The sequence below is a fragment of the Rhincodon typus genome, chromosome 1, assembly GCF_021869965.1.
Source record: "Rhincodon typus isolate 14 chromosome 1, sRhiTyp1.1, whole genome shotgun sequence".
Classification (NCBI taxonomy): Eukaryota; Metazoa; Chordata; class Chondrichthyes; order Orectolobiformes; family Rhincodontidae; genus Rhincodon; species Rhincodon typus.
Genome location: NC_063332.1, coordinates 116,079,104 through 116,099,578, shown reverse-complemented (window position 1 = coordinate 116,099,578; position 20,475 = coordinate 116,079,104). Strand labels below are relative to the sequence as shown.

The 20,475-nt window shown below is 38.9% G+C and overlaps 1 protein-coding gene across 2 annotated transcripts in view; it reads left to right on the top strand.

Annotated features, from left to right (window-relative positions):
- The first annotated feature begins 101 nt into the window (after positions 1–101).
- The window catches only part of LOC109916958 (2-hydroxyacylsphingosine 1-beta-galactosyltransferase-like), a 103,582-nt gene continuing 83,208 nt past the window's right edge, over positions 102–20,475 (top strand). Inside the window, exon 1 of one of the 2 annotated variants that reach the window (XM_048599951.1) lies at positions 102–220. Coding sequence is in view for 1 of the 2 variants with exons in the window: in XM_048599945.1 (XP_048455902.1) it covers positions 416–490 (75 nt within the window). In the remaining variant the exon portion in view is untranslated. Of the gene's footprint in view, positions 221–403; positions 491–20,475 lie in introns of those variants that run through there. The other variant, XM_048599945.1, reaches the window with a different exon arrangement.

The window sequence follows — 20,475 nt, the reverse complement described above, 5'->3', positions numbered from 1 at the left end:
CAACCTCAACCTCCACTCTATTCAGACTCCCCGCTCCCTAAAGCTAGCACGTGAAGCCACCGCGCTCCCGCCCTTACTCCGCTCCGCCGTGCGCGTGATGTCACAGAAAAGGTTGGAGGCGGAGCTCGCGCTCTGACAGGAGGTCGGTGAAGACCAGAGCGAGAGCGGGAAGAGCTCGAGGGAGCGCGCGGGGAGCCCGAGTTCAGACAACGGACAGCCGGTAAGAGAGGGGGAGGGGGACAGCAGGAGCAGGCTCCCTCTCCGCTCGGGGGCGTGACTGCGGGGGGCGTCAGGAACTCCTGATCATTCATCCCCCCCTCCCCGGGCATCGGTGGGTGCCGACGAGGGACAGCTTTGTTTTAAGGGAATCTGAGCCAAGACCAGCTGCCTGTAACGGTCCCGGTTCAATGCGGAGATGCTGCTGAATTTACCGGGGGGGTGGTTACAAGCTGCCCATCGAGAACTCGTGTTAAAACTTTCTGAGCAACAAGTGAGCCGCTGGGGAGCCGTTAAGAATGTAGAGAGGGTCTGCCCTGCTGTCATCTCTCCATCCCATCTCCACTGCAGCACGTTATACTGACTCAGGTCCCCGGGACAGTTTGTGGATGTGCTCGCAGGGCACGGTGCTCCCGTAAAACTGCACCAATTTCGACAGTCAGCATCAAAAAGGCAGTTCCCAAACGCCCCTTTCTGTTCCCACCTTCCCAAAACAAAAACAAAGCTTATCCTGAACACAGGGTGCACCTGCCTCGAAGCTGGACCACTCTTGTTTTGTAGATGCGCATCTTCATGACCAGTTGTACCTTTGTCGCTCGATTCGCATCGGTAGTGGTTGCATCATCTTTTTTTTGAGCGCTCGGTAACATTTTGTTTTTGAAACAGTAGCGTTTGCGCCAGGTACGCAGCCGCCCCTGTAATGGGTGCATTGGAAACTTCCTGAAGGTTGTCTTTACGGCTCTTGCTCTCCAGTGCTGTGCGAGCCAGTGTGCTAACCTGGCTTCTTGGATCGTACAACTTTCCAGCTGCTGATGTGCCACTGAAATCTCTTCTGTGTTGCTCCTAAATCAATAGCACATTTAGTTGTTCAAGTGAAATGTTGATGATCGACTAGCGCTGTGTGTGTAAACACCAGCATATGCAGTTTAAAAAGCCTCATCTTCAGGATCGTCATCTATCACATTGCTCAGGTTTCACTCTTCTAAATTCTATTGTTATGTGAACCCTGAAATACCTTATTGACGTTTAATCAACTTGGAACATCCACCATTCTTTGAAATGCTGAGACTTTAGAATTAACCCTAGTAAAATTAATTTTTGCTGTCTTTGATATATTTAAGTTGGTCATGATTGTTCAAGTCCAATTTTATATGTGCAAGCCTGTTCAAGTTATTAAATCAATTTGAGTTACTGTTGAATATCGTTCTATCCTCTCAAATGTTTCAGCAGAGCTGGACAGTGATGAGGGATAGCTTTTTCTTTCCCCTAGTCAAGTGCAATCATTGTTTACCCCTGCAATGTTTATCCCTTCAAGTGTTTATTCAGTTGACTTTTGAAAGCTGTGATTGAATCTGTTTCTACCTGAGTATCAATCCTTTTTTCTGATTGCTTCTGTTTCTTGTGCCACACAACATATACCTGAGATAACAAGGTGTAGAGCTGGATGAACACAGCAGGCCAAGCAGCACCAAAGGAGCAGGAAAGCTGACGTTTCAGGTCGAGACCCTGAAGATTCTCCAGCATCGGCAGTTCCTACTATCTCTGTAACACCGTATACCTGTGCCCTTTGGTTTATTGATGTTCCAGTCATTTAAAACAGTTTTCTTTATCTTGCTACATTCTTCATAACTTTGCGTACCTCTATCAAACCTGTTTTCTTTGCTCTAACAGAATACATTTTTTTGGTCTACCATATAATTAACCCCTCATCCTCAAAACAATTCTAGTAAAGTTTTTCTGAATACCCTCCAAAACCTTTATCATCTTCCTGACAAATTGAGCCCGTAAATGGAGACTACTCCAGCTGAGGCTGAACTATTGTTTTTTTTAATAGGCTTAACATAACTTCCTGGCTTTTGTGCCATCTCTGTCTATTCATAAAGCTCCTCTGTTTAAAGCCCAGTGTCCAAATGCATTATGGACTATTTTGTTACCTGTCTTAATCACCTTCAATGTACAAATATTTTTTGGCCTTTCTGTTCTTGCATTCCCACGTTCACTGTCTTGGCATCAAATGAGCTAATGACCTCCAATTACTTAAGGAGGGAAAGCACTTTGAATTTGTGCTCTTGGTCTAACAAACTGCTATAGCTTGGTATTTATGTGTAAATCCATAAGCACATAGTCTATATTGACTCTGTGACCAATATTTTCTGATTCTTTCCTGACTGTCAAATATTCTGTTGTTTGTTTTAAAAAAAAATGTAGCTTTCCCGAGTTTTGTAATGAAGTCCCAGTCTGTACCCATTGTTTACATGGTTAGCTGCTGGATGTGTAGTTAACTGTTCTTTTCATTTGTGTTATGGATGCTGATCTAATAGCCTGTTCGACAGCTTTCCTTTGTTTCTGCATTCTGACAACAGAAAATATTGTTTATTCAGCTCTAGTCATGTTGCACAGGACACCATGTAGCAGCCGATAGCTGCGTGAATTTTCTTGCTTGTTGAGTACCACAGCTGCTAAGAATGAATGTTGTAGGTGGCCTAGGACCATATGCTGGGCACTGTAGGTCAACAATTGCTGCTTGGAGAGCTGTAGGTGTATGTGGAAATGTACCATAGAATGATTCTTTACATTTGGATGGGATAAGGGACGGGGAAGTGTTGGGGTGGAGGACGAGATATGTAGGTGAAACTGGGAAGAAATAACTTTCTAGCAGTTGCTTGATTTTATAATTCAAATTGGAATGTTAATTTATTCTTTATTCAACAAAACTTAAAAAAAATGTTTTTAATTCAGCAGCAGTATTTTTGAAAAAAAAATTGTGCTTCTAGAACTGTAATAGCACTAGCATTTTTGTCCATGTTGCCACCTTTGTGGTGTTAATAGCACATTTACACAAAGGAATAGTTAGATATACCAAATGAAGTGATGTGAGCACCTTTGTGAGAATTGAATTGAAATTGTTACTTTCGAACATGTTGCGGCAAAGTGTTACTTTTATAATTTTGATGTTTTTCAATTAGAAGGACTCACTCCTGATATTGACTAGTATTTGTGAGCATTTTAGTGACTTCCCTTTTGTATGTTACAATATTACGGTGGAAATATTGTTTTTAAATGCTGTGATTTGTCACTTTGTGCAATTCAAGTTACTATACTGTAGGAAGGATTTGAATGTACTAGAGAGGATCCAGATGAGATTCACCAGGATGTTGCCTGGGCTGGAGTGATTTAGCAACAAAGAGATACTAGATAGGACGGAGTTATTTTTCTTACAGCTGAGAAGGCTAAGGGATGATCAGATTGAGGTGTATAAAGTTTGGAGGGTTATGAAAGATTGGAGGCTTAGAGAGGATCTAAGGAAAGACTTTTTCACCAAGAGTGTGGTTGGGATTTGGAACACAGTGCCTGGGACAGTAGTTGAGGTGGGAACCCTTGTGTCCTTTTAAAATAATACTTGAATGAGCACTTGGAGTGTTACGACTTTCAAGGCTTGGGCCTAGTCTGGGAAAGTGGGACTAGTTTCAAGTAGTGATATACTTTTGGTACAGTTTGGATGGGCTGAAGGGTCTCTTCTGTATTGTATGATTGTATGAAGAGTGTAGATAGGGAGAAGCCTTTTCCCTTTAAAGTGGTTAATAAACAAGGGACATGGCTTTTAAAATAAAGAGTAGGAGGTTGGCAGGATTTGAGGAAACATTTTTCACCCAGTGTTGTGGATATCTGGAAATGACTACCTGAAAGGGTGATTAGAAGCAAAAACCTTAAGACATTTAAGAACAATTTAGATGACCACTTGAAATGCTGTAGCATGTGGACCAAGTGCTTGAAAATGGCATTTAAATAGGTGGATGTTTGATCGGCATAGTCTTTCTGTGCTTTTAAAAACTGTGACTCCATGGCATACTCATCAGATGTTTGATCTTTTGTAACTTTATTATTAGTGTAGCTTTTCTTGAATATTCTGCTTTATTACAATTTGAGATGTGCATTGAAAATATTAGCAATTGTGTGCTGTCATTGTCAGAAACGATTGTGAACAAGCAAGAAGACTGTTAGTTGAGTTCATATGATTTATTTAAACCTGGAATGAAACTTGAGTGGTTCTTTGTCATTTGAATACAAATGTTACATTTTGTATCTTTACCTACTGTATGGTATTTTTAGATGCAGCAGTTGATGATTAAAAAATGCTAATATGGTTAAGTATTAATAAAATTACACTGAAGTTGTAAATCTCTAAAAGGTTTCACAGCAGAATATGGTAATTGCTAGAAGGGTGCAGAATGGGATTTGTTTCATTTCCTAAGTAACTTGACGACAAATAATGATCTGACCACGTTTAAGCCTCGTAAGCTGATCTTTGGATTGGGCATTTTATTGTTTATAATTGGAATACAGCTGTTTGGAGATGAGAGAAAATGAAGTCAGTGCAAATGATTGATTGACCAACTGTGCCCAAATCACTTGGCATCATCCAAGCATTGTTTCTTTTTGATTTTTTTTGCCCTGTAATGCTGGTATCAGCACGTCTTTACATTCTTCCAGAGCTTCTCTGACACAATATGGATCTGGATAGACTACACCGCCAGACTGACTCGAAGTCCGAGTGCACAGCATAGCTGACTATCCTTGTGTTACTTGCTTGTGATGTAGAAAATTACTGGAGGAATTGAACCTAGTCAGTGCTGGTAAGAGTTTTGCTCATCTTTGCATCTCTTGCTTATGCCTCCCTTTTGGGGAGAAGGCTTGATGATTAGATATCCGTATATATCAACCTCATTGCGGGCATTGCTGGTTTGCTTCTCAAAACGTTTGGTTTTGGAGAAGGGTTGTTGTCCCAGTGAAGCCACATTTTGCCCATCGTTCACAGGGGAGGACAGAATCTCTGAAACATATTTGCAGTGATGCAGATTTTGTGATGAATTGATTCTAGATTTTTATTTTTTTCTTCCCTGATAGTCGAGGGAGCTGGATTTTCTTTCATGTTCCTATTGTAAGTTCTATTAACAACCCAATTGAACCCCATTTGTAAATGAGCAATGATCTAATCCAAAAACATCTTGATAAAAGTAAGGATTAAAAAAAAAGTCTAAAATAGTGAATAGTTAACTGATGAGGGTTGGCCTTGTCATTAATATGTTCCAGTTCTCATTTTAAACCAATGAGAAAAAAATGCTGCATAAAAGTGCGTCCTTTTTTGAAAAGTAATGTTTCAGGATATTTTGTAACAAGTTGCTATAGTTCCTATAGATTTACTTGTTGCTTTTGTTCATCTTTAAGTATAATTTAAACTACAGAGATGAAAGAAATGTATCAGTGTTTTGTTTAAACTGTTAACTAATTACATTTAATAGTTGAAATGGGTACTTTTTAAAGCTATACTTGCATCCCAATAAAAAACATGACAACACACCATAAGAGCCTCAAGTCCCCTTCTGTTCTTCATCCTTTTGTCCTGAATTGCTATACAAATGTGCATAACATACTTGTACCCTCCTGATTATGTACATGATACTGAACTTGTGCATAACTGTAGTAATATTGTTAATATCAGTGCAATGTATTGTGCACAAATAAATAAAATAAGGAACTGTGACCATGGCTAAATCTTTGTTGCTGTGTTACCATTGTAACCTGTTTGTATAATTGATTTCTTGAAATAAGATGCTTTAGATTTTGCACTGCATGTGTGTACTGCAGCACCTCTAAGATTCCCTGCCCTGAAGGAGACTCGTCTTAATTGTACCTCAGGCTACAGATGTAAACTTATTTTTGTAACTGAGTATTGTTATGAACTCTTTAAAACTTGGAAACCTCCTGTGATTAACATGGTGAATGAATACAATGGCATAGCTTTAGCAGCAGCTGGCTTTTCTGCTTGGATTGGATGTGTTCTCATAACCCCAGAAAATGAAAATTTACTTTTTTTTATATTAATAGTTTCATTGACTTTAATTTTGATTTCCCATGTAGCTGTGAACTATTCCCATATGCAATTTAATCAGGAAGCATAAGTGATAAGAGACATGAAATCAGTCCTTTAAAGAGACTGATTTTTGTATCAGATTTGTCAAGGAATATGGATAATATATAAATCTCTGTAGGCTGATTTTTTTTTTAAAAGGAGTTTTTGATTAGCTAGAGATGGTAGGAACTGCAGATGCTGGAGAATCCGAGACAACAAGGTGCAGAGCTGGATGAGCACAGCAAGCCAAGCAGCATCATAGGAGGCTTTCATAGATCTGGCACAAAGGAAATCTGGATGGAATCCTGTGATTAGGCTCTTAATTCACGTACATCCTTCAGCCAAGATTATGGTTAACAATTTGGCAAGATTTGATGTGATGCAAAATTTATGCCGTAGATCTCTGTCCAAAATAGTGACTTATGAATCAGCTTTTGGGTAATATCAACACAAAACATTTAATCCTTGTACATTTGACTCTACCTTATAACTGCTTCTTCGTCTTCCTTGTCTTTGCTGTCTACAGTTGTTTTGAAGTAAGGAGAGAGGGGACGGTTGGATATTGTGTAATTTTCTGTAACTGTATTGTTCTATAGAAATCTGAATAACTTTCTTTTGTATTTGATAAATCTAGTATTCCCATGAAACATGTCTATTCACTTTTATTTTAAGGAGATACTAGCAAGATATATTTGGTGTTGTATTCAGTAGTGGACACTGTTGGGCACATCAGCAACTTCGGGATTGCTTGATGAGTGCCAGCATACATCTTGTGCTGCAATCAAAATGTTTGATAATACCATCAATTGAACAGAAGATGTCCAAATTAGCAGTTCTTCTTTTAAGGTTTCCAGTTTGTTTACTTACCCATTGCTACTCCCATGCTGATGAAATGCATCTTTCTGGTTTGCTTGAAGAGAAGGCTAAAATGAGATCTTATTGAAGTTTTCAAAATCATGAGGGGGACTGCATGGAGTGGACAGGGAGAAATGTTTGTTCAGTTAGGCAAGGTATGGTTTTGAGAAGGAAAAGTAATGGACTGACAAGGCTATTAGACCTCCGTGATAATACCCAGAGTGGATTAAGGGCAACCAATGGACATTGTGTAATGTACATATGTGAAAGCAGTTTGCAAAAAAACAAAAAAAAAACATTTAAAAAGAATGGGTTGCCTTTTACGTAAGTAATAGTTTGAAAGGGTTGGAATTCACCCTCTTTGCGTTATCTCTCAATGTAGAGTCGCCAAGCTGATGATTGTTCCTGCTAACCTTATTCCAAAGTTGTGGAACAGGAGCAGAAAAGTATTGACTATTGAATTTTTATTTATAGATAATTTGTAGATGGATGTGATTTCTTTGTATGATAAGTTAGTTTAAAAAAAGCCAAAAATACAACTTTATTCAATTTTTAACAGAATGGGTACACATGCTACTTAGCAGAGTATGTGCTGGGCATATATTAAAATCCATTTAAAAAAAAACATCCTTTTCTTCAGAACCATATAACACACCTTACTCAGTTTCTTGAATGATATCATGATATGGATCAACAGCATCATCTTCATCAGCAACACTTAACCGTTGGCCATATCATTCCACAAGCAGTCTTCTTGCCATCAGTGTTTTGGATATTTCACTTTTTAAAAAATTTGGTGGCAATCTATTTTGTTTTTATTCCACATTCAACATGCTATTCAGTGTGGCTGCCGTCTGAGCTGATATGCTTCCTTCTTTTGGTAAATGTTTTCTCCTCCAGTCATTCCATTTTTTTCTCATGCAATTGTTAAAGGGCTCAGTTAAAGGAAGATCTCGTGGTTGAATGGTACTGTTTTTGGATCACTGGCAATCACTGCAGTATCACCATTCTGTGATCTAACTTTAACATCATTGATAAGATATAATTTGAACATGACCTGGATAAGACTGTTTGTTTGCTTTGTGTGATCCTTGGAAAATTCAAGCTCTCTTTTGCTGTGTTTTCAAGTCATTTTGTTTTTAATCCATCCATCTTTTATTGTGAATGTGGATGGCTGCTCCATTTGAAAATTGGTGTTCTTAAATGTCACAGTTAGCTTGAGCTTTGTTCAGTGCAACATAATGTAACAGCACAACATTGAATCTGTTCTTTTTGTGGCTAGCTAATTTCGGTAGTGTTGTTTTCTCTTCAACTTTGTTCACTGTTTATGTCAAAATTCATGGAATTCTTGCCCTTACAGGCAAATCTTCATCCATTCCTTTGATATTTGAATATAAACTGTTGAATTGCAGTAAGTCTGTTAGTATGTTCTTTTGGGAAGCACTGAATTCTTCAGTTGCGGTAGAAAATTTATATTCTTTATAAATGTGGTACACCAAAGCTCATTATTAAAGCTACATTGCCAGTGACGATTTGATCTTTGAGAAAGCAACCATTCTGCTGATTTTATAGAATCACAGAATCCCTACTGGGCAGAAAGAGGCATTCAGCCCATCAAGTCGCTCTGAAGAGCGTCCCCTCCAAACCCAGCCCCCCCACCCTGTCTCTGTAATCCCATATATCCCATGGCTAATCCTCTCAGCCTACGCATCCTTAGACACTATGGGGCAATTTAACATGGCCAGTGCACCTAATCTGTACATCTTTGGACTGGGGGAGGAAACTGGAGCACTTACTGAAACCCACACAGATACAAGGAGAACATGCAAACTCACCCGAGGCTGAAATCGAACCTGGGTCCCTGGCGCTGACGGACAGCAGTGCCGCCCTGAGTTAATTTATGTTTTGCAAATTTATTTTCAAACTGTAGCCACATGCTAAGTTTTCCTGTGTTTTATACATTTGTTCTTGGGCATCTGCCCAAGTAGTGTAGAAAACTTCTTCAAATTGCTAACATTCTTCTATACCTGGAACTCTCCAACTGCTGCACAATATTTATTCTGCAATGTCAATGATTTGAAGTTTAAACTATGCAGTATATCTGCTGTTCTTTCAACATAGCATGTTACCATATTGGACAGTAGAAAGAGCAGGAATACAATGCTCACATGTGAAGAGGAGACCTTGGCATCAATTGTTAATGTGTACCATCATGTGCACCTGGCCAGTTGCCTTCAGTGGTGTGTTATTTTATGATTCTATCAATTTGAATGATTAGGTTTGCACGAAAGCAAATTTGACTTTGTTGATCAGGTGATGATTACAAACAGTTTGAATTTTTTTTTCGGCTAAATGTTGGATGTCACCTTTTCACATTAAATTAACCCTACTCATATGCAGTATTTGGATTACCAGGAGGGTATGGTGTCCCATAAACATTTATAGCAGAGAGTAAGAGTGCATGGTGTTGAGGTTAGGTCAGTAGATTGATGAGCTGGCAGGGAACAGAATTTGGATAATTGGATAAATTTGGAGTTATTTAACTGCAACTAATGGAGTGCTTCAGGGATGAGTACTGGGTTACTCAACTATTTATATTGATGACTTGGATGAATGGACAGACTTTTGTAACCAAATTTGCTAACAATATAAAGGTAGGAAAGTGAAGTCTTTGGATTGCCAAGAGATTTAAATAGTTTAACTGGTTTTAAAAAAAACATGCAGATGGAGCATAATATGTGAAAATGAGGTGGTCCACTTTGGCAGGAAGAATAGAAAAGTACAGCATTATTTAAGTAGAGAGAGGCTGCTGAATGCTGAGTACAGATGCATATGAGCCAAACATAATGACTGGGAGTTTCCAAACTGCTTGTCTCTGTTTTATCCTCGACAAAAGAGTAGCTCAAAACTCATTGGCTGCTATACCAAACCATTGTATCACGAAAGCTTCCCACCCCCATCCTAGCTAGACTGGATGAGCTTTAAGTATTCATTTGGTAGCTGTGACCAAAACTAGGTTCAGGAGCTTCACTGATTAATCTCAGGATCCATCCATAAGCAGAAATTCTGAGGACTAAATTTTCAAAGAAGCTCTAAGTTATCAAGAAGCTAGTGTTTAACCAGTTTCATTTTCAAAGGTCATGTAAAGAATTTTTAGTTTTGTGCTTCTGACCATGGATTGAAATGGGAAGAAGGAATGTTTTTTTAAATCAAGAATTGTGGAAAGTATTTCAAGCATTTAGACGCATGGGGATATGGGGATATGGGGATATGGACCATGGGCAGGCAGGTGGGATTAGTTTAGACTGGCATCGTGGTCAATGCAGACATGGTGGGTCGAAGGGCCTATTCCTGAGCTGTACTGTTCTATGTGCCTTCCATGATTCATGCACTATTTAAAAGAAATTTACCCAATATTCATCGTAAGTGCTGTTTACACTGCTGTTTGTTCAAACAGTTGGGAAGGTTACTACAGATTAGTTGGAGCTGTGGGGTATGTTTAGCAGGAGATTCAGCTGGCAGTGAGTATCTGATTTCTATGGAGTGGTGATTACCTAATGAAGATAGACTTCTGCCTGCACACAACTATGTGACTGATTCCTGGGTCACTGAACTGTACAAGGATGGGAATGTTTTAGCAAAAGCCTTTGGGCCTCCAAAATGGAAAATGTCCATTGTCTGCAGTTTAAAAACAAACACTTCTCAAGTCTGAAGAAGCCTGTTTATTTCCACTTGTTAGTTGCTGTAAACTGTGACTCATAACTTACAATGTCTCTGACATATTGGTTTTGAACCAGTCAACCTGTACTACCTGGAGAAGGAAGGTTGAGGAGCAACAGGACCTAACTCGCCAAAATCGCCATCTCAGCAAACACTGGGCAAAAACTATGGAATTGCAAGAGCAGTCTTGCTCTGCACCCATAACGTGCATGTTTAATTCATATCAAGAGTTTTACAAGGTGGTTGTCATTTCAAGCAGTAGAATGTTTATCAATAACTGGGATCTATTTATTTGTAATAAGTACTCATTCTATTTAAGTACAGAAATCTGAACTGTACTTTGTCAACCTGGGTCTAAGACAAGTAAATCAGGTCTTCTGCTCCATTTTGTAAAATCTTTAACTTTTGTGACAATGCTGGGAATAGTGACCTGATTTCCAGCATGCTCCCTCAGTAATGTGTAACAGTCACCTGGGAACCAATCTCCCAAATATTTGACAAGAAACCTCAACTTGCTGTGAGCACTTTGCCTCTGGTTTCTTGAATGGATGCATACTGAGTGGAAGAGTGGGAATCGTAAAGCAAGGATTCAATTAACAGTAATTAAACGTATCTTCGTCCAATCTGAGTGCCGTGTGACTAAGTGTGAGATGTTGCGTTCATTCTTTAAGTGTTCAAGAAAAAAATGACCTTTTATTTTAAACCACAAGCTTCCTCCTGAGATAGTTATACTCTTTCCATTCACAACACAGATCATGGGCAATGAGGGAGGAATGCATTCTGCCTGTGACGCTTTATCCTGTAATTCAAAAACTGTTAATTTGCTTCAAGTGGATCCATCACTTTTTAAACTAGTCAGTAACTTAGCTATTGAAAGATTGTCAAATCCTCGTGTTTTTCCTAAATTGTGCTGAAAACTTAAGCTTTTGGAATTATTTGTTTTTTCTTACCAGTTTTTAAGGAGGCATAAAAACGTGGATTGTAAATGAAGATCTACTTGCCCTTCAGTTTGTCACAAGTTGGGGATACTCCATGTTTTATGTCACACATTTAACCAGGTAGTTTTCAGTGTCCATTTTCCTAATGAATTGGACATTATTCTTTTTGACCAGAACGTTATTGGCTTGACTTCTGCTTTATATCGAGCTAACTGATTTCATCTGAGAGAATTGGAAAGATTATTTGATATAAAATATTTCCTGAAGCATAAAATGGTGGAAAAAATTCTTTAAAGCCAAAATAAAAATATTTGTTTAAAACATAACTACATTTTCCAGATTTCTTCTCCCAAAGTAATGTACTAAAATTATACTGTGAATTGATTGTGTCTGTTCAAAATTTCTGGGCAGCCAGGTTATGAGCAACAGACTTCTGGGCTAGTGAGAGTATAGTGCATTGAATCTGGATAAAAATTGTATTGGGCTTGGTTTTAAGAACGTAAGAACTGGGAGCAGGAGTAGGCCATCTGGCCCCTTGAGCCTGCCTCACCATTTAATAAGATCGTGGCTGACCTTTTTGAGACTCAGCTCCACTTATCCACCCACTCACCATAACCCTTAATTCCTTTACTGTTCAAAAATTTATCTAGCCTTGCCTTAAAAACATTCAGCGAGGTAGCTTCAACTGCTTCACTGGGCAGGGAATTCCACAGATTCGCAACCCTTTGGGTGAAGAAGTTCCTCCCGACCTCAGTCCTACATCTGCTTCCCTTTATTTTGAGGCAATGCCCTCTAGTCCTAGTTTCACCTGCTAGCGGAAACAACCTCCCTGCCTCCACCTTATCTATACCCTTCATAATCTTATGTTTCTATAAGATCTCCCCTCATTCTTCTGAATTCCAATGAATATAATCCCAGTCTACTCAGTCTCTCCTCATGATCCAACCCTCTCAACTCCAGAATCAACTGAGTGAATCTCCTCTGCACCCCCTCCAGTGCACGTATATCTCTTCTCAAGTGAGGAGACCAAAACTGTACGCAGTACTCCAGGTGTGGCCTCACCAGGACTCTATACAGCTGCAGCATAGCCTCCCTGTTTTTAAACTCCATCCCTCTAGCAATGGCAGACAAAATTCTATTTGCCTTTTTAATTACCTGCTGCACCTGCAATCCTACTTTTAGCGATTCATGCACAAGGACACCCAAGTCCTTCTGCACAGCAGCGTGCTGCAATTTTTTACCATTTAAAACATAGTCCATTTTGCTGTTATTCCTACCAAAATGGATGGCCTCTAAAAGCTTATTTACTATTTGGGCTAGCAGTTGGAAGTCTACTTTTGTAAGCTGCAGGTACCTTTGAATATAAATGAGAATCTTCAGGGAGATGGGGAGAAATCCATTGTCACCAGCTACTGTTGCTTTCTTTTTGAACTGATTTGTGTACACTTAGCTGTGTATTGGAAATGTCTGTACTGTTGGAACTTATACTAAAGTTTTGAGCATCAGTTCTTTTGAATAATAAATTTTGATATATATAGTAATTTAGGAACCCTGTTTTTAGATCTTGCCTTTGAGAAAGTCAAGATTAGCCCTGTCAACCTTCAAGCTATCACTTGATTCCATTGAACAGTTGATGCACAAGCATCTTAGATTTAGGGCAAAACTGAGGTCAAATACTTCAACTATCACTTCCAATACAGCAATCCAAACCATGAGATGAAGTGGACAAATGCTGACTGCTGTCACTGAATCCAAGTGATTCACTCACTAATTATCAGCGATCTTCGCAAGATGCGAGCAAGGAAATTGCAACTGTTTTAAAGGACAACAAACTGCTGGGTGTTATGCCAATAGTTACAACTTTGCCAGGTTATCCAGATTTTTTTATTATAGTGAATGCAAGGAACATGCATGATGAGACGGAAAAAGCTGCTGGTACGTCAGCAAAGAAACCACCTTCAATTTGAGAGCAAAAGCATGGGAGGTTATCGTTAACTGTAACAAACAGTTGGAGAGATGGCTGGAACACACTTGTAGTCTACGGAGATCAGTTGCCAGTGGAACTCTGGACAACATAGAGAACCAACCTGTAATGCAAGAGTTTGGTGTTGAACCAACAGTCAAGGAGATTAGCAACAGAGTCATTAGGTTTGAAATGGCAAACCTGCAGGCCCTGATGCTCTTCTATCTGACCTCATTAAGCAAAGTAGACAGTTTATGCAATGGAGTGCCTATCATCTCTGTAGAGAGGTGGGCAGTGCCACAATGTGTAATGCAAGGATTGCTACCCTGTAGAAAGACAATAGTGACTATGGCATTTGCAACAACTAAAATGACATCTGCTTGCTGAACATATTGTGATAAACATTTGTCTGTGTTGCCCTTGTCGGACTCTAGGTGTTGCCCTGAATGCATCCATCTCAAACCCCAATCATGTAGAAGTAGAATATCCACAATTAACATGTCATTTCAGCAGCTGGAAAAGCAATATTTTGAACAAAGGGAATCTCCACATGTACTACTTTAATTGTTCTTGCCAATGCTTTCACACATCTAGCCAGACATGGTCCATTGCTGAGGAAAATTAGCTGCCCACTAAAGTAGTCAGTGTGATTCCCTCTTTCTATGATGCTACCATGGGCAAAATCAGAACCATTTGAAATCTGCAGTAACATCAAGCAGAATTGCATTCTATCACGAACACCTTTTTCCTTTTGACATTTTCCTTGTCATGTGTCTTCAGTTCATACATAAGTAGATACCCTTTGTAGATCAGAAGTGAGAAAGCTCTTCAATCTTGCCTTCCTGAGATCCAAAACAAAAATATACCAAATCCTTAGTTGCTTTGGTCCAATGCTGTACTTGGGGTTCATACCACTTGTAGCAAATGGACAGATTTTCTAATGCCTGTGAAGAGCTTGGTCCAGGATGTTGCTGTACTCCATCTATCAGATTGATAATGGGAGCTTAATAGTTTCACATGTAGGTTTCATAAACCTCAAGATCATTTGATTCTAAAATTCACATGTTACAAAGGCTGCAGCTCTTAGTTTGCATGTGTGTGTGTAAGACAGCAGAAACCTAATCAAGAGCTGCAGACTGGCTCTATCAAACTGTCATCTGAGCACACCCCTGTATTGTAGTGAGTTCTGTATAACATTGCTTAGCAGGACAAAAAGACTGAAGGGACCTTGGCTGTCTTGAACCTACACTCTATCTTCCTTGGCAAGGCAAGTTATGAAGTTGTGTAGATGATTCATGAATTGGAAGGCTGGAAGCTGGAATTCATTTGTAGGTGTGGTTTCTTTGAGGTAAAATGCCTTTCTAAGCTTAGGGATTTATACAGAAAAAAGTATGTAGCTGAAGATGTACAGCTGATTCTAGAAATGGAACATATATCAATTGACTGCGTGATTGGAAACCTTAGGCTTCTTTTGATCTTTTGGCAACCAGCTGGAGTCAGCCAATTAATTTAAACTAAGCACTTAGCGATTGAAAACCAATTGAGTTTAAATTTGATGGTTTTGGCAACCTCAGACCAGTACTATTGTAGGAAAATTGTTGTCATCCAAGGTATAGAAGGAGAGGGTTTTTGAAAATCATGAGTGTGAACTGCCATCTGAGAAATAAGCATGTAACTCTCACAAGAAATTGCTAAGCTCTCTAAGAAAGTGCTATCTATCCATATAAGGTACCATGGCACTTCTGGCTAAAAGTCCCCTCAGAACACTTCAGAGAAAACATCCTTGACAGCTAGATCAGTGGAGGAAAGGCATTTATGATTTGAGAACAGCAAAAGAAAGGTGTGTAGACTTCCAAGAGACTAAGTTGTAATTTATTTTCTTATTACTTAGGTTTATATAAGTGGGATTTGTTTATTGGAACAGCATACTGATAGAATTTAGTTCATTTAAGGAATAGTTAGTAGTTAAGGGGGAATTGTTGGGTTTATTAGTAATTCTGTTAATTTGTTCATAGTTAGGGTGAAATAAATTGTTACTTGTTACTTATAAAGTGAATATCAGGGATTTTCTTTCACTTAACCACTTTTTTTTTCTTTTAACAGATTACAAAGGTGAGGCGAGCTTCTCTCGGTTTTTGGGTTTAATTATTAGAAGGGAACCTCTACTCCCACCATAAAAGATTTGGGACTTGTGTTTCATTTTAATTGAGGGGTTCGACCTTCCCCATTGTAATACTAAAATTCACATACATGTTGCAAAGGCTGCAGTTGGCAGCTTGGATTTGTATAAGACAACAGAGGCAGTCTGCAGCTCTTGGTTATTTTTTTTTTATGCGTTCATGGGATGAGGGTGTCACTGACCAGGTGACATTTATTGCCCATCCCTAATTGCCCAGAGGGCAGTTTAGAGTTAACCACATTGCTGTGGGTCTAGAATCACATGTAGGCCAGACCAGGTAAGGATGGCAGTATCCTTCCCTAAAGGGCATTAGTGAACCAGATGAATTTTCCCAACAACTGACAATGGGTTCATGGTCATCATTTGATTCTTAGTTCCAGATATTTTATTGAATTCAAATTCCACCATCTGCCATGGCAGAATTCGAACCTGAACATTATTCCCCAGAACATTATCTGGGTCTCTGGATTAACAGTCCAGCGATAACACCACTAGGCCATTGCCTCCCCAAAACTGCATCATCTGTGCACTTGCCTGTCTAGAAGTGAGTTCTGTATAACATTTCTTAGCAGGACAAAAAGACTGAAGAGACCTTGACTGTGTTGAACCTATCCTCTATCTCCCTTGGCAACGCAAGGTCAGTATCTGAGGTCCTGAACTATATCAGGTGCTAATTCCATCAGCATGTAGTTGTTACTAAGTGAGCAATGTCTGCTGTGAATCACCATATGAATAGTGTACCCAAAGGTATGCTATACAGTGAACTGACACTTGTTCATGACCTGCTGGACATCCTGTATATATTTAGGAGATGGTATCTGACATTCAAGACCTCTGTATGTTGAATGTTTGGAAGGGCATTTGAAGTGGTGAACAGAACCCAGGAAAAACACCTAGCCAAGAGAGTCCAGAAAAGGCAGTGGCTAGAAAATCTTGTGCCTTCTGTTTTCATTTGAAAATATGACTGACACTGGCTTCTGAGCTACACCACCTGATGTTTAATGCAGAGTTCACCAGTAAATTGATCTACTGTTGTATCATAGGATGAAAGGCAGCAAGGAAAAATCACATTGTTCTCTGCCTGTAATAGTAAAGTGAATGTAAATTTGCACAGATGGTCTTTGAAAAGAGAATTTGTAAGGGAGTTTCCTGCATTCTGCCTTGAAATTCTGAAAAAAAAAATGTTGGGCAATAGAAGAAAAGATTCAAGAGAACAAAACTGATTATGTTGTATTTGTTGTGTTGTGGGTGGTGTGAAAGCATGCGGATTGTATGGGTAGACCAAGAATGTACAGTCCATGGGCTTAACCTTGCTGCCCACTCTTCTATGCTGCTGAGGTCTTTGCCATTGCCCACACATAAATGTTTCACCCAGTCTTTATTAAATTTCTTTTGCAATTTCAGTGTTTTTTTGTGTCTATAATATAGTTAGTATAATTGTTTACATTTCATTATCAAGAAGATTGAATTGTAGATCTTGGGTTTTGTGGGGTAGGATTGGTTATTCCTTAAAAATATAGGACTGTGGGATATTTCCAGTTGAATGATTGAATGATTTCACCAGACTGAAGATGTTATGCTATCTTAACTTGTCTTTTTCACTCAATATTATATTGTCTATGCGCTTTTGCAATTTACTAAAGTAGTGATCACTCTTAAATATTCAAATTTGAAGCATAGAATTGATACAGTAGGAGTTTGTATGGCCACATTTCATTGTTGCTCCTTCATCTCCTCAGTTTCCCAGTGACGTTTAATGCAGTCAACATGCCATTGTCTCCCTGAGGGTAATCTTGCATAACTCCAATAATTTGTTCCTTTTCATTCATTTTGTTTCCAAGCTTGGAATCAGCTTTAATTTTATATGATGATGACTCTCAGATTTACTGCTTGGTCACCATTTCTGAAAGTTATTGAGAACTCTTGAACACTGTCCTGTTTGATGGTATTACCTTTCGCCGGAATATCTTGCAGGTCAACATTGGCTTGTTTCAGTCAATAGTATTTAGCCATTTTAAGAAATTCAGTTCAGTAGCCTGCAATTTCACCTAGTTTGTTGTCAGTTTTGATTTGTGTACAGCCTTTATATCCTGTTCATCCTTGACTTGAGCTTTTAAACTTCTCATTGAGGCTATCACTGGTATTGTTTGCTTTTATCTTGTGAATATAGATTTTTCTTGTCACATTTTTATGGACATTGCTGTCATTGTTAATGTTTTTGTAACTGCCTACCTGTTTTTTTTTAAATTATTCTAGCCTTTTTAGTGTTATTTTCATTGGTCTGCAGTGCTCTGTAGTACTTGGGTGAAGCTGCACTCATTCAGAACTCTGACAGAAAAATATAATCATTATTTATTTGTATTAGTAACTTAGATGAAAGGACCATGTATACTATAGCAAAATTTGCTGACGACGCCATGATGGGTAGGAAAAGCAAGTTGTCAGGAGATTGTAAAAGGCACATAGTGAGGTGGTCCACTGGCAGTAAAATTAGGAAAGCAGAATTGTTTAAATTGTGAAAAATGAGGAATGCTGTGGAACGGAGATCTGGGTGTTCTCATACGTGGAACACACACGGGTAGCATGCAAGTAATTAGGGTGGAAAATGGAAACTTGATCTTTTGCAGTGTTAAAGCCTTGCCACAGCTGTACACGACATTGGTAAAACCACAACTGGCATACTGCTACAGTTTTGGGACTTAGTACTTGATACTATGTTAGAAGTGGTTTAGAGGAGCTGATTCCTGGAAAGAAGGGTTTGTTTTATGAGGAAAAATAGAGCAGGTTAGACTTGTACTTACTGAAGTTTAGAAGAACGAGAGGTGATCTTATTAAAACACACTGGTTCTGAGGGGGCTTGATGTGGAAGATGTTGGGAGGATGCTTTCTCTAATATGTGAATCCTGAACTTGGGGATACAGTGTCAAAATAAGCTGTTGCTGGAATTTCGTCTATGAGGGTCATTAATCTTTGGAATTCTACTCGCTTAAGTTGATTTATTGCACCTCAATGTAGTGATTTGAAAATCCTCCACATTAGGCAACGGTTGCCCTGTTGTTTTTTGACTTGACCTTTTTTGTAGTGAGCTTGTCTTGCTGGGCTCCACTTGCATAAACAGTCATTAATTTACAACTTCGACCATTTTCTTCTAATCTGAATTCTTAGCCGGATATAAAATTCAAGAGTTTATTTGTTGTGTGGTTGAGTTCCTCATGTCCTGACTAACATTAGTACTTCAATCAACAGTACTAAAATTGATCATCTGCTTCTTATCTCCATGTTCTTTGTAGGACTTTGCTGTGTGCAGACCGGCTGCACTGTTCTCCACAACATAAATGGCTACACTTCAAAATATTTTTCTGTGAAGTACTTTGGGATGTCCTGCATTAGTGAAAGTACTATTTAAAAACATTTTTAAAAAAGTTCTCTCTTGCCTTCATTTGACTGCCTGCACCTTTGTATACTGGCTTGAAATTCCAGGTCCTCTTCAGATCTGTGGTGTTACATTATGGTAATTCTGCAACCTCTGTCGTTGGTTATACTAACCATTTTTGAGCTGTGTTCCTGCTTTCCTGCTGATGGTAAAGATTTTAACCATCATATCCTAATCATCTGGGGAATCTCTCTAAGTCCTCTCCTCTACACTTAATTCTGCAAACACCAATTGCTACAGCACTTAATCTTCCTTTTTAAATCTGTGGTCTAGTCTCAAATTAAACTATAAAACCCTCTCATTCCGTATCAAAATGCGTTATTGCCACATGACAGGAAGACTAATCTCTTCTATCAGATTTCTACATTGAGGGAGAGTTTTTGGACAAGTTTATTGTTCAGTATTAAAAGGAGACAGATCAGGGTGGAGCCAGATATTTGATCACTTGTCAAAACGTTTCCAGAATTTGCCTTTTGACAATTTCTACTTGCTAACTGTATTAGTGCAAAGCAAAGTACTGTAATACAGGAACTAAAGAACAAAAACAGAATTCTGGAAACACTCCAGGTCAGGTAACACCTATGGGGGGAGAGAGTGTGTTAAGTTTTTCTTTAGTTTGAGTTGACATTTCATTGGAACAGAAGAGAATTATTTATGGTTTTACTTTTATTGTCATTAACGGTGTTCTGTTGTATATGGGCTTTGTATATTAACTGGAGATTCACTAGAACCCCTATGAACCATGCTTTTTTAAAAACGAAATTTCTGTACTTTTTCATTGTGGGTTGCAATGAGCAAACTGTTTGCTGGAGGATTGCTGCATGTATTGAAAACAAGTAACCTGATTCCCACATTGTACCCACCATTTACATTGCTGATTCCAGCAGTACTTTGCAGCTGAACTGGAGCCAAAGGGTTGTGTACAAATGAAGTTCTGGTTGGCAACACACAACTAATTAGTTTGATCCAGCTGGGCTAGTGAACAGTTACTGATGACAGCCCTTCTGCCTGCCAACAGTTGTGGTTAATTCTCAGTTAGTTGAACAACATGGGGTTGGATAGAGAGAAGTCTTCAGATTTTCACCATTTCAGGAACTATTTCTTTGTTCTCTGCAGTAAAAGCTAATTTAAGCCAGAAAGAAAACAGTGTATTTTCTCCACAATTACTATAAACCATGACATCTAATAAATTAGGCGTCTTTTTATTTAAGTGTGAACTTTCTCTGTGCCTCCTGCAACACAGTGAATACTTCTGGAGAA